Source organism: Embiotoca jacksoni, unplaced genomic scaffold (genome assembly GCF_022577435.1).
Source record: "Embiotoca jacksoni isolate LCO1_2020_lvr unplaced genomic scaffold, fEmbJac1.0.p SCAF_2, whole genome shotgun sequence".
NCBI classification, from domain to species: Eukaryota; Metazoa; Chordata; class Actinopteri; family Embiotocidae; genus Embiotoca; species Embiotoca jacksoni.
In genome coordinates, this window is record NW_027185340.1 from 11,383,086 (window position 1) to 11,396,629 (window position 13,544).

General features: G+C 41.8%; 1 protein-coding gene across 1 annotated transcript; it reads right to left on the minus strand.

Moving 5' to 3' along the window:
- Positions 1–3: 3 nt before the first annotated feature.
- znf654 (zinc finger protein 654) lies at positions 4–11,842 on the minus strand. Its single transcript, XM_069154538.1, has 12 exons — positions 11,563–11,842; positions 10,150–10,295; positions 9,738–9,819; positions 9,451–9,586; positions 8,856–9,058; positions 8,320–8,456; positions 6,424–6,565; positions 5,784–6,068; positions 4,541–5,683; positions 3,418–4,223; positions 2,115–3,145; positions 4–2,032 (listed from the first exon to the last, which is right to left on the minus strand). The coding sequence occupies exons 1-12, from the start codon at positions 11,740–11,742 to the stop codon at positions 2,025–2,027; spliced, it is 4,299 nt and encodes a 1,432-aa protein (XP_069010639.1). The 5' UTR covers positions 11,743–11,842; the 3' UTR covers positions 4–2,024.
- Positions 11,843–13,544: the final 1,702 nt, after the last annotated feature.

Genomic DNA, 13,544 nt, shown 5'->3' on the forward strand with positions numbered 1-13,544 from the left:
CAACTATCATCTGTGACAACAGACGTTTAGTTGAATCATTTGTTTATTCAAACAAATCACCTTTTCTATAAGAAAAATAGATGGGGAATCATCATTACCTTTACAAATGCAATCTATTGACATTTGTACATATAAATAAAGTTTGAGTGCACAGTCCCATAAAAACATTACATTAAAAAGTTATTAAACACATCGACCATCTGAGAGGTTTATACATAACGGCCAATGTGAAATATTCTACATGGTGAAATACACAATCATTGAGTTAAAGATGCAAATTCAAAGCAAACCGATGCCGTGTTACTGATGGTAATGTTTTATCGTTCTACAGTCTGAACACTGGGATCCAGTCTTGGCACTACCAAAATGTGAATGATTCATATGCTGTACAGAGAAATAGTTCGACAGTATGAAGGCAGATTTACAAGGTTAAAAAAAGTTTTTGGTCACGGCCGTTATGAGTACGTGATTGTTGTCATATCGTTTCCAGAAGACTAGTTAACGAAGGCAAACCCGATCCTGACGGACCGGCCGAACTACTGAACGATCAGCCCACGAACGTTACGCTGAAAACACCTCCTCGCAGCTTTACATTTTCCTTTATGAATTACAGATCTGGAGGATTTACTCAGTTCAACTACACTTTAACAGTAAAGAAATGGAGGAGGAGGACACAACCTCCTGATATCCACTATTACCGTCTAATAGACCGTTTGCATGTATATATCCTCTCTACAATGCCAATACTGAGTGACGCATCATTCATTTGGAAGACTTCATGTGCTAAGCAGACAGAGCACCATTTACACACCGCAATACACATTTTCAAAGTATGTAAATCCTTCTCTGGGGACTGCCAAGTCGTTTCTGGCATCATTTTGAGCTCTACAGATGTGGCCTGATGTGGGAGTACGTGGAGGACGGGAACGAGAGCAGGGCAGGAGAAAAACACATTCAGTGCTCGATGCTTAAGGCCAACCCCCCTTTTCTTTTTTTTTTTTTAAGATAGATTGTAAAAATGATGGTTTTCCATGAAAGGAATCAGGTTGTGAAATAATTAAGATCCAATCAAAACCAAAACATTTACCGACGTTGGGCAAAAAGAAAGCCTGATTGAGCTCAAAATGGCAGGTCAAACCTGTTTAACGGACACACCGGATGGTTTGTTACAGATCTCACGAATCCATCTGCCACTAAGGCAAAGTCAAACTGAAAGACAACAAAAATGTAAAAAAAAAAAAATTAAAAAAAAGATCTATTTCTGAAGGTGCATCAAGTTCTGAAAGGATTCAGTTTCCCGACGGGGATCTTTTCACTGCTTTATTGCATAACTTGTGCGAGTCTGGGACCCTAACTTACGCAAGTTTTACCCAATAAAGCATTTCGCAGCTGATTTTCAGAGAAAGCACGAGACTACAAGAGTTTTTAAGCGACCGAGAAGTAGCTTACAATTTATCATAAAAGACAAAATACTGACAAAGATTTTTACTTCATTGTGAGTTGGGGCAGATGGATTAGTGACCTCTAAAATAGGAATACTGTGTCTACAAGTTTTGTTTCTGGTTGCATGTTCGCTCCTTGCAGTTGTACACTGAACACACAACTGCTGTGTGCGTGCTGTTTCTGTTCAAGGGAAGTTATGTTATATTTATAATTATTATATTTCTTCTGGTTTCTGGGTTCCCAAACATTGTTCAGAGTTGCTTTTATATTTGCTGGGAAAACAAAATTAGTTTTTGTTACCAATGTTGTTTTGACGCTGTATAAATATGGAATTAGAGAATGTACAGAATGTATTTTTTGATGATGTTTTGAGGAAAAATAAGTCATAGGTCTGAAAATTATTGCTTCAACAGTTCTATTCATTAATATCCAATTTTATTTTATTTTGGCACACATCCCTCCCCTTTGTATGAAACAAGTTGTGTATCTGAGGGTTAAGAGAGGGTTTCCAGTGTTCATGTGCCAGGGGGCAGAAAAAAAAGTAGTCCTTCAAGGTGCAGCTCCTCTTCACACGCTCCCACCTAAAAACCTAAAAAAATAAAAGATGACCAGTGGTTAAAATATTGATGCAGTAATGGCTTGACAGATTTCAGTAAATCAAGCATACTCGCCTTCATCGTCCGAATCGAAGCCAAAGAGCGCAGAGCAGGTGTTGAGAGCTCGGTGTTTCTGTAATTCCTCTAAGCTGCCGAAGGAGGACAGACATTTGTCACAGCGATGTCGGACCTTCTGCTTGAGGACTACTTCCTCCACTGGCTGCTCCTCTTCTGGGACCGGCTCTTTCTTCTTCTTATGACTCCAAGTGACATATTTCTTGGGAGCGGGCTCGTCGACGGACCTCCTCTTTGGCATCGAGAGCAGCGATTCGTCCAGGTAGGTGGAGGGCGGCGGCCGGATGAATGGGGCTTTGACAAAAGTGGCGTAGACGGGATCCTCGGGCTTGAAGGTTTTGTGCTCGGTGATGTGTGGCTCTCCTAGTTTCTGCTGGACTCCCTCGGATATGGTCGACATATCCTCGACATCTCGGACGTTTAAGGGGTCCAACTCCATGGCCGGTCGTTTCCGACACCTCTTTGTGGGATTGGTTGAATTTCTTGGGACATTCTCACATCCATTGACGGTAGTTTTGCTGTTATTGGTCTGCTGATGATCGCCAGTTCTCTCCGAACAATTATCAGATTTAGACGGAGCGTCTGGGACGTTTACTTCACAAGCCCGCTCCTCAGTTCCGCTCCTTTCCCTGAGATCCTCAAGATGAGAGGCCTCACCATCTGGAGTGGGACTCTCCCTCTGGCCCTTTTTATTCTGCAGCCACATCTCCTCGACCTTCACTCTCTGCTTCCACGGCGCCTCGGCACTTTCCGTGATCTGTCTGTTGGCTCCCAACTCGAGCTCGTCTTTCTGCGGCGCCGGGATGTAGTGTCTCCATTCGTGGTCATAGAGACCAATGAGACTCGAGAAAAGCTTCTCACAGTTTGCAAAGGAACACTGAGGTCTGAACGGCTGGTGGGTGCTGACGTGGTCCTTCGCTTCCTGCTGCGTCAGGAAGCGCTGGTTGCACTCCAGATGGTAGCAGAAGTTGGGCAGAGGAGTGTCGTGGAGCTTCATGTGGTCTTTGTACTGTTGAAGGAACTGGATCTGCCTGTTGCAGAAGACACACTTCTTTAGAGCAAAGTTTAAAGAACCTTTAACAAACTCTAATAATACAAATACTGACTTCTTTTAAATGTTTGAAGTATAATCGTGAAAGAAAGAAAGAAAAAAAAAAAAGAAAAAAAGAAATTACATTTATGTCCAACAATATTATTGTAACTATTGTCTATAGTTTGCAGGTTACGGCAAAAACATTTCCACACGTATTATGGGCTGACACTAATTTACAAGCAAGTCTGCGGTACTTTAAGTGCTTCTTACCTGAGGCAGAGGGTGCACTTGCGCTTGGCCCAAACAAAAATCTTCTCCAGCACATGCTCATCATTAATATGGCATTTGATAGAGTGCTTTATCAGTGTGGTGCTGAGCCTCAAGAATACTCTGTCACAGGACACCGATGGGCACAGGTGATACGTGATGTCCACACCGTAGCCATTTTCTCCTGCGGGTGTCTCCAGCGCTTCTCCTTCCACGTCTCTTTCTCCCTCCTTCTCCGTCGCAGATGGGTTTCTTACAATCACCAGTCCATCTTGAATGACGACCTGCTCGTCCTTGAAGTCTGCCTGCTTGAACACATTTGCGTCGGGGTTTTTGCATTTTTTGTGAAGCACAGCTGTCTTTTTGAGGAGGGTGCGGAGGTTCCTGATGATCCGTTCTTCCCTCTTGAGGCTTGACACTTTACTTTTGCTTCTGGGTTTGTGTTCACGTGGTTCATGGTCATCACAAATGGAAGTCCGATTTTCATCCTGAGGCTTGCACTGATTTTCTGTATTTTCTATTGTTCCATTAGCAGCGGGAGAGTCCTCGGTGTGTGGCTCATTGTCAGAGGGTTTCTGCTTGGACATTGTGTCGATGTGATCCAGAACATGTTTTTTGGCAAAAGGGAGCTGTTTAAAGCGTTTTCCACAGAGTATGCATCTTAGTTTTCTATTCTTCAGGTGTGAGAGCGCATGCCTCATCACGTTCAAGCCCTTGTAGTCTTTGCGGCATAAGCTGCAGTGGTGCGTCAAATGGGCGTATTGTTGAGTGCGGAGAAGTCTGTCCCTCCACGTTCTCTCGATTTTCACCTGGAAAAAAGACAACAAGCAGGTGCAATCAGCGCCAGAAGTTCAAAATCAGCAGAATATCAAGTACATTTCTAGAAAAAAAAATAAAAAAATAGTCGTAGTTAAACCCCCTGCGGATCTTCCTTCTGTGCTTACAATTGTGTATCTGCAGACACACTGATCCCTCTGCAGTAGTTTATTCAAAGCAAAACGCTACTAATACAATGTTACATAAACAAGTAGAAAAAGTACAGAAGACTTTTTTTTTTTTTTTTTTTATACTTGTGCCTAGTAGATTGTAAAATTCCTCTTAAGGTAATTAAAGAACAATCACTGACCTTAGTGTTGGGGGGTTCTGTTTCCACCGCTGCTTCGAGCTCCTGCTCTGCGTTGCCATTGAGCTCATCAGATGCTGTGGATTCTGCAGGTTGCGATTTCTCACTGTCAAGCATTTTGGATTTGAGGGAGTAACTGTGCAACAGTTCTATTGGACAATCCAGTAACTCTAAGAGTGGACCATCAAGCTCAGGATTAGCTTCAACAGCGGGAATAACAGCTTCAAGATCCATCGGAGGACCTTCACAAAGCCTGGACCCTGACTGTGTCTGAGACTCCTCAGTAGCTTCTTCATTTTCCCTCTCAAGGTCATTCATCTGCTCAGGTTGACCGTCCCTCCGTTCATTATTCTTCTCAAATTCATTCTCCAGGTGAGGCATTTCCTGCTCTATGTCTTCTGGGTCACTTTTCTCCTCAGAACCGGACTCCTCCCCGGGGAGGATTATTACATTATCAGGGTAAGACAGTTCCAATTTTAGTAAAGACTTGGGCTTTCGTCCCCGTTTTTTCCCTTTAACTTTGACCTTATTCTCTTTAACAATCTGTACCTGGTCCAGCCTCGGAAGACCCTGCAACCACCTTTTCTTCCGACCTTTCCTTTTCAAAATTTGGCTCTTAACACACCTAGACAAGTATTCTCTTTTGCGGTTTAGAGGGAGCTTTACGGAGGCCGAATTTTCCAAGTTGGTGTGATTGCGTCTGAGCGAGTACACAGGCTTGTTACCCAAAGCGGTGGATTTAAGATTGTATTTGATTTCTGGATCATCACCATGGTCAACTTCATCATCAGACATGGATTTTCTCCTTCGCAGCCGCCTCCTCCATTTCTTCATCTTCAGAGGAGAATTATCCGGTGATGGTGCAACACACTTTCTGTCCTCTTCTTCCTTAGTTTGCTGCTCTGGAAGGTCTTGGTTCAGTGCAGCTTCAGTGCAGTGGCATGGATTGAAACCTTGAGTGCATGAGTCATCCACACAGTTATTTGTTAATGGCTCTTCACTAGAGTCCTTCTCCTCCTCCTCCTCCTTCATGTCAATGAGAACAGCAGCCTTCATGACCTTATCACTCATCAACTCCAAGCAATGAGTCCTGAGTGTCAGGAGGTTCCAAAATTCAGGATCAAAACACAGGCGCTCCTTGAGCATCTGGAAAACAGGTATAAAAAAAAAACATAGTCGTAACCAATGGTAATCCAAAATGACATCATATCAAGTTGAACATGTACATCTTTTCACTGTCTCCAACCTGCAGAATATGGAAGCGAACGCTGGTCCGGACAAGGTCGCTGTGGGGATGCTGCTCCTGGTCAGGATGCATGTAAAGCAGGCAGACGGTTCGGTACGCCTCCAGGCTTCGTTCCTGGCAGAAGACGAGCAGGGCGCACGCTCGGCAGATCTCCAGGTCATGAGGCAGCAGGAAGGCGATGGTCTTGCAGACCAGTGACCGGGTTACAGTGTCGGCCTGCATGTCACACAGCTGCAAGGCCCTCGCACAAAGCTCCACGCAGACCTGGACTCCTTCACCACCCAGCTATTCAAAAGGAAATAAACATCAGGGCATAACACTGGGTAGAATAGTAAATAGGAGAACTAAATGACTAGAGCCAAGATTAAAAAAAAAAAACTTACATTTTAATTGCACAAGTCTGCACCGCTTACATACATTATTTTATTTTTATTTTTTTTAATAGAAAGACTAGAATATTTATTAGAATATTAAGCAAACACCAAGTTCTCGTTTCAAGTTTGTCTTCTAAATAAAATTAGTGGACTCATCACAACAGATTAAAGCTTTGTTTTCTGGAGAGAGTTTATGATGGCAAAGCGGTGTGCTTCAAACAGTGTTGTACAGTGTACAAAAAATGATGCCGTGACGACAGTCTCACCTCTGCAGTGACCAGTTTGATGAAGGGGAAGATGGCTCTGACATTGGTAGCAGAGGAAGCCAGCTGTAAGCACTCTGCCAGGAAGCCTTGTCTGGACGGATGGGCCCGAAGGTGCAACCGGCTCCAGATGAACACCAGGTCCCTGCAAGAAGAAACAGAATGACAAGTTAAATGCTCAGCTATATATTGATTGAGCAACAACTATAATCATCGTAAGTCAATAAGGAAAGGGGCACTGAACCAAATTTATAAAATAATATAACGTAACGCGTGTACGTTCATGTCAACAATTGCCCTAATTGATATATTCATGGTTATGCACTCAATATATAGGGCCTGCATGAAGCTGAAGAGACATTTCAATGTCACGTTAATGTCATGCTCAGCGGATTAAGAAAGTATTCAGACCCCTTCACTTTTGGCACTCTTTACTGTTTTGTAGATTTTATTTTTAAAAGGACAAAATATTTGTTAAAATATATTTATGCGATTGAAAATCTAAAGTATAATCTCTCATTTACAAAAGTATTCTATACCCTTTGCAGTGGCACACCAAACTGTGATCAGGTACATTCTGTTTCATTTCATTTTCCTTGAGTTGTGTCTAGAACTTGACTGGAGTCCACAAGTGGCAAATTGAATGGGCTGGACATACTTTTAAAAAGGGACATAACTTTGCATACAAGGTCCCACAATTCACACAGTATTTCAGTCATGTCAGGACAAAAACCAAGTCATGAACTCCAAGGAACTCTCTGTAGACCTAAAACGCAGATCAGGGTTATGGTATAAAACCATTTCTAAAGATTTGTGTGCTCCCAGGAGCACAATAGTTTCACTAGTTGTGAAATGCAAGATATCTGGAACTAGACGGACTCTCCTCTTTCTTTTCAGATTTCTAGAGTTGACTGTAGAGTCACAGTGGGTGCCTGAGCAAGAGAGGCCATGGTCCGAGAGGTAAACAGGAACCTGACTGTCTGTCTAAGAGAGTTTCAGAAGATGGTAGAACCTGCCACAAGGACGACTACTTCAGCAGCCCTCCATCAACGATGGCAGAGTAGCTGGCCAGAAGCTACTGTTCTGTAATAAAAGGCATGTGGCAGCCTGTTTGCCAAATGGCATTTAACTGACACTGAGAGAATGAGGTAAAAGATTCTCTGATCTAATGAGACAGGACTTGTCTGGCGGACACCAAGCTCTGGTCATAACCTGTGTAATACCATCACCATGGTGGAGCATGGTGTCGGCAGCATCGGTTCTCTGGGAGAGTTTTTCAGTAGCTGGGACAGAGAAAATGTTCAGGTTTGAGGGAAGGATGAATGCAGCAAAATACAGAGAGGTCCTTTAAGAAAACCAGCTCCGGGGTGCAGCACCAGAGACCGGTTCACCTCGTTCACCTCGCAGAACGTCAATGACAAGACGCACACAACCAAGATGACGCTGGAGTGGTTTCGGTACATGTATGACTGTGCTTGAGTGTCACAGTCAAAGCACAGACCCAATAAAACATCTGTGAAGAGACAGTTCAAAATCACTTTCCATCCAATGTGACCGAGGTCAAGAGGATCTGACATGAAGAACAGGGTCAACTGCCCAAATCCAGATGTGCAAAGCCTGTAGAGACCTACCCAGGAAGACTGGAAGCTCGAATTGCTGCCAAAGGAGCTTCTATAAAGTGTTGAATTAAGGGTTTAGATATTTCCGTTTTTGTTGAAAATTTGCAAATAAAAAAAATGTAAGAGTATGTTTTGTATTTTCTCATTATGGATTATTGAGTTTGGAGTGATGCTTGAAATTTTTTTTGTTTTGTTTTGTTTTTTTTGTATCCTCTTCAAATTCAATCGGCAACATGAAGTGTGCAATGGAGTGAAAGAGTCTGAATGCTGGCGTACTTACCAGATGTAGTACATGTCTCCGTTGTGGAGCTGCTGGGTGAGGAAAGCTTTGCAAAGCGACAACAACAGCTCATCTTTTTCAACACTCTCTGTGTTGCAGATTATCTCCACTGCGTTACGGCCATCAATCTCTGCCATCTGAGGAAGAAGATATATACATTATAACATTATTTTCAAAAATACAGCAGTTTACTGACATGTATTACAATCAATGTATGGCACACACTGTTCAATTGGCTGATATTACAGGCTTGATTCACCCAAATAAAAGTTTTATTGAATTCTGTTTATATTTTGGAATCCATTTTTTAAAATGCCCTTTTTTATAATAATGCTTGGAGTTTTAATAACTTGCATGATTATACATTTTTGGGGTTGATTTATGCATGTTGTAGTCCAACAAATAACACAGGATTTTACTGTTTTTTTCATCCATCTCCACTATTTAAACAGGCAAATACGTTCAAGAAGAAAGCCCAACAGTGTCTAATGTCACAAATGCTTTACGCTTTGCTCGTGCTGCTCTTCATCTCTTACCTCCTTGTGAAGGTTTTCATGCAGCGAGGCCTTGTAGAGGCAAGTCAGGTAGGCCTGGTGGAAGTACAGATGCTTTCCAGCCTCACGGTTTTCCAGGCAGTTTTTAGACAGGGCCATGGCCTCCCGCATTCGTTCACAGGCCTGCAGATATCGAACCCGCAGCTCCAAGAATATCGGCAATTCTGAGCTCAAGTAGTCCTCAACTGTACAGAGTAAACCAGCAGCCAACATAACCTTGTAGTTAATCATAGGTCAACAAAGCCAGAATCACATTTGTCCACTCTAGTGGCCTTTTTTCAGAATAACTCGATATAAATCAGGGGATGCTTGACTTTCTCCAGCTAGCAGTTTGGAATGACAGTGTGATTGATGGTGCTTAATGATTGATAGGTGAGAACACCTGTCACACCTCCCATCAATGGCAACTGCTGTCCCACAGAGCTGCGTGCCCTCACCTCTCCTCTTCTGTCTGTACCTGTCCCCTGAGTGTCCTATCATCTGTGAGTCTGGTTATAGGACTGGAGTGCCCTACTTGACAGTGTAGTGTTCTCTGTGTGGATGCCGTATTTTCTAATGAATACGATTATGAACCTACCATCATTTGTTGCCAAATCTGCCTCTTTTAGGATTCCTTGCAGCACTGGATTTTCCCATGGGCCTCCTGCTTTGATAATCTGCTTCACATGCTGAAGGTAGATGTTCCTGTGCCTCAGGAGTCGAGAGTGGCATGCCTGCAAAGGAGACGTTCATTTCAAAGTTTTAAGATGCACTGGACCATAATTGCCCACAAACAGCGATCAAATGTATAACTGCTAGAGTAGTACTGCAGCTGGGTCTTCTGAAAGTGTGTTGTGTGAAGATAAGTGGGTCAGTTTTTGTCACCTGAAAAGAGTCAAGGATGTTTTTTAAAGGCTCTTCCACGAATTCTTCCTTGCTGAAAAAGAGCATCAGTTCGAAGAAGCTCCTGCAAGACAATGAGAGGGACATTAGTTTGACAAAAAACATCAGTGAGTGAAACAACAGCTTACTAAAAAGGTTCCACACATGAAGCCCCGTGGATTGTAATTTCCATACCAGTGCTACTGTCAAATCAAACAGCTTATTAAGAGGATCGAAAAGGTCTTGGACATATCATGCTTTCTGGGAACAATTCCTAAAATAAAAGTGCACAATACAATATGCTTGTTTATCAATTCAAAAAAATGTATAGGTAACATAGATATATATATATATATATATATATATATATATATATATATATATATAAAACGCTTCAAAGTATCAAACTACGTACAAGGCCAGACTGCTGAGAACATAGTAAATGTGCTGACAGTCATCAGGGAAGGCAGTTGTGGCTTTGGTAAAATGGCAGAGCGCAGTCCGCAGCAACTTCAGCTGAGGGAGAGGAACCTGCCATTGTCCCGTGTACTCCTCAACCAACTGTAAAACACCACAAAAACATCAACATATTTGGTGATTTAGATACATGGTGACAGTCAATCTTATGTTGTCTTATGACCAAACACACCAACACCAGGACGACATGTCCCTTAATGTGGGATCAATAAAGTCCATCCATCTCTCTAGCTCTCTAACTATGAGAAAATGCATTACCATAGATAGATAGATGTATATATAGATAGATGTATATATAGATAGATGTATAGATAGATAGATGTATAGATAGATAGATGTATATATATATAGAAAGATAGATAGATAGATAGATAGATAGATAGATAGATAGATAGATGTATATATAGGTATATAGATAGATAGATAGATAGATAGATAGATAGATAGATAGATAGATAGATAGATAGCTAAATAGATGTATAGATAGATAGATAGATAGATAGATAGATGTATAGATAGATAGATCGATGTATATATAGCTAAATAGATGCATAGATAGATAGATATATGTATATATAGATAGATGTATAGACAGATAGATGTATAGATATAGATATATGTATATATAGATAGATGTATAGATGTATAGATAGATAGATAGATACATAAATGTATAGACAGATAGATAGATAGATATATGTATATATAGATAGATAGATGTATGTATAGATAGATAGATAGATAGATAGATGTATAGATAGATAGATAGATAGATAGATAGATAGATAGATGTACAGATAGATAGATAGATGTATAGATGTATAGATGTATAGATAGATAGATAGATAGATAGATAGATAGATGTATGTATAGATAGATAGATAGATAGATAGATAGATGTATAGATAGATAGATAGATAGATAGATGTATAGATAGATAGATAGATAGACAGACAGATAGATGTATCCTAATCTGGCAGTTCATTTCATGTATTAATATGTGAGATGAGAACATGCTGTATGTCTCTTCCCCAAAACCTTGGTTCACCTCATACAGTTAATTAGCTTAGCCTAACTGACTCGCTATAAAGCTTAAGTATTGTCAAATGACAGGCATAAAACACGGGCACTACGTGCAGTCACTTTGTCCGGAGCCCAGTTTGTGTGCATAAAAAAAAGAAAATGGTAACCCCTTTCTGCTGTGTTACTGATGGGCTCCGCCGCCGTGTTCGCTACATAAGTGCATAAATACAGCCAGTCCGGCGGCTAACGTTAGCTAGCGGAGCTAGCAGCATTAGCAATAAACAAACGCCGACTTGGTATCTCGCCAAAGAAAATGGATCTCGCATACCTCACAAAACTCAGAGCAGTACTCTTTGCTGTTCAGAGACGACTCGTCGCTGCAGTGTCTACGACACAATGTGTCCAGGGCTAATTCAAGCCTGTCTGTTTCCAAATCACTCTCGTTGTCCGCCATACTGTCTGCTGCATCCAGCGCATACTCGCAGCTGCCAGGTTTGGAAGACGGCATCCTCCAAACCCCCTACGGCAGGAAACCACCAACCTGGCAACCGCGCAATCACAAAGGCTTTCGAGGCTTGTTTAAAGACGTATTATCTCTATGGCGACCGTGACTTCTCCCCCCCCCTCCCCTTGTGATTGGGAAATATTGTAAATGACGTCAAAACAAGAGTGATGCGTGACCTCAGCCGGTGGCTTGTGACGTCTTGCAGCGTCCAGTGCGTCTCCTTTACTTTATTCGCGTGTTACTACAAATCTTGTTGCGTTTTCCACAACGCGGTCTTTAAGACGGTTGTCTCTGGAGAGAATTACTTTTCTTGTTTGAGTATTCAAAACTATGGATTTAGGACTGGAGTGTTAAATTAGTCTTTGGTTGGAGGAAAGGAAATCTTAAGAGGAAAAAGTTGTTTTAAAGGTACATTGTATGCAGCTTGTACCCCCATCTCAGAGGCAAATATTTCACACATTGCTCCACTGAATTCTTAGTTAGGGCCCGAGCCCTATTGTTCCTCAAGGAATTATTGTTCCTCAAGGAATTATTGTTCCTCAAGGAATTATTATTCCGCGTTATTATTATACGCCGTAAACGACTGCATTTTTGGAGGCTTTAACATACTCAAAAACTCATGAAACTTGGTACACCTGTCTCTCCCGGCAAAAAAAAAAAAAACGTCGTCTTTTAGTGGAGTCGCGAGTGGGCGTGGCCAAATGGCTATCGCTCCCTAAAGAGATGCCCCGGAGGCTACATTTACCTACATGCACGAAATTCGGCGGACGTGTATCGCACAAGAGATGTACAAAAAAGTTCCAATGCACCATTACGTCAACTCAACAGGAAGTCCGCCATTTGGCGATCCACACATGTTGTACTTCTCTTACAGATTTTGTCGGACCAACTTCAAATTTATTCTGTGCACTCTTAACATGTTTGGAATTAAAAGTTATCAAAAGAATTTGTTTTCATCGATCGTTGTGCCCGTGGCGTGGTGGCCAAAAAGTGACCCGAAAGTCATACTATAGCATGTCGTCCAAAAAGCGACCCAAAAATGACTTTTGGGTCAATTTTTGCTATGGTAGGACTTTTTTTTCATAATTTGGACAACATGCTATAGTATGATTTTTTTTTTTTTTTTTTAAGTCATGACAAAGGGGGGGGAGCTTGAACTCCAAAACTTCATGCTGTGAGGTAACAGTGCTAACCACTGCACCACCAATCTTCCCAGGAGACAGCATGCATTGTGACAAATCTTTAGCTCACTGCAAACTATAACTCCACCGTCCACAAACATTAATTTAAATGCGACCAAAATTGCCGCAGACATTGTTATACATGTTTTCAAGGGGGACTTCATTGCTATTAAATATCTTCTTGTAATGTGTAGTGTACGCAGAACTTTTTCAATTTCTCCAAACGCTTCAACTTCACTAAAAGTTGAATCATCATCAACAGGCCGAGGTGGAATTTGAACCGTTGATAGCAACCTTGGTGAAGTAGAATCTTTTACCTGTTGAGTTAACCAGACTGTCGGTTGAATCACTGGAAAGCTCTGAGTGAACTCCGTGAAATACTTTCTCCGCCGCGATTCCTTCTTCTGCGCTCAAGATAGTCCAGCGATCTATGATGCTGCTTCAGAGCTGGAAATGACCTCATGAGGACGCAGGTTTGATCCCTGCTCAAGGTAATCCACACAGTTCATGGAGGGTGATTCCCCATAAGGGTAAACCACACGGTTTATGGACTGTGAGTCATCCTAAGGGTAAGCCACACATTTTTGGGTTGCAGGTTTGTGTTGTAAATGCACTCATACTAAC